Here is a 1,003-nt window from a genome sequence, read left to right as displayed (position 1 = left end):
TATTGTTTTTCTCTGTTTTTTTGTCTTTTTCTTTTATCGTCGTTGCTGTTGCAGCAACAGCAGCAGCAACAGCAGCAACAGCAGCAGCAGTGCTTCGGGGTGCTGCTCTTCTGCCCCTCTGCCGAGTGACCCCGCAGGCAGTTGACGCTGTGATTTGTTTTTCTTCTTCTTGTTTCAGTTGCATCTAATATTAGTTGCTGCTCCTTCTTCATTAAACAAACATTGCTGCTGCTGCTGCTGCAGAAGCGCCCCTGCTGCTGCTGCTATCGCTTCGCAGGAGGCCTGCTGCTGCTTGCTGCTGCAGCAGCACGCACAGCTGCACCTCTCAACCCACAGGACCCTACAGCGTATAAATCAAAATGAAGAGCGCAGCAGCAGCAGGGGGCAGCAGCAGCAGCATTCTTGCAGATCCTCGGCCAGAAGCAGCAGCAGCAGCAGCAGCAGCAGNAGCAGCAGCAGCAGCAGCAGCAGCAGAAGCAGCAGGACCATCAGCAGCAGCAGAAGCAGCAGCACCAGATGCAGCAGCAGAAACAGCAGCACCATCTGCTGCACCTCTAACTTGCAACAATGCGCAGCAACACAATCAGCAGCAAGCAGCAGCTGCAGCAGAAGATGTATACAGGCACACCCCAGCGGTGTCTTCCTTGCTGCTGCTGCCTAGCTTGACTGCTGCTGCAGCAGCAGCTGCTGCTCCTGTTGCTGCTCCTGCTGCTGCGCAGCAAACTGCAGCAGATGCATGCAGCACACACACACCAGAAACTCCCTTCTGGCAGCAGCTGCAGCAAGACACAGCTGTAGAGCTGCAGCTGCCGCAGCAGGTGCAGCAGCAGCTGCAGCAGCAACTGCAGCAGCAACTGCAGCAGCAACTGCAGCAACAGCTGCAGCAGCATTTGCAACAGCAGCTGCAGCAGCAGCTGCAGCAGCAGCTTCAGCAGCAATATCATGCTGCAACACATCAGCACAAGCAGCAGCAGCATCAGCAGCAACAGCAGCAGCAGCAGCA

At 55.7% G+C, this 1,003-nt stretch overlaps 1 protein-coding gene across 1 annotated transcript in view; it reads left to right on the top strand.

The window, feature by feature from the left end:
• Positions 1–359: 359 nt before the first annotated feature.
• EMH_0069440 (uncharacterized protein) overlaps positions 360–1,003 on the top strand; it is a gene marked incomplete at both ends in the record, with an annotated part of 795 nt that continues 151 nt past the window's right edge. Inside the window, 2 exon segments of the mRNA XM_013498871.1 lie at positions 360–447; positions 451–1,003. Of these exon segments, the coding sequence (XP_013354325.1) occupies positions 360–447; positions 451–1,003 (641 nt within the window).

This window comes from Eimeria mitis, genomic scaffold (genome assembly GCF_000499745.2).
Source record: "Eimeria mitis Houghton genomic scaffold, Emh_scaff3782, whole genome shotgun sequence".
Lineage (NCBI taxonomy): Eukaryota > Apicomplexa > Conoidasida > Eucoccidiorida > Eimeriidae > Eimeria > Eimeria mitis.
The sequence above is the reverse complement of the archived record's forward strand: the minus strand, read 5'-3'. Positions and strand labels throughout refer to the sequence as shown.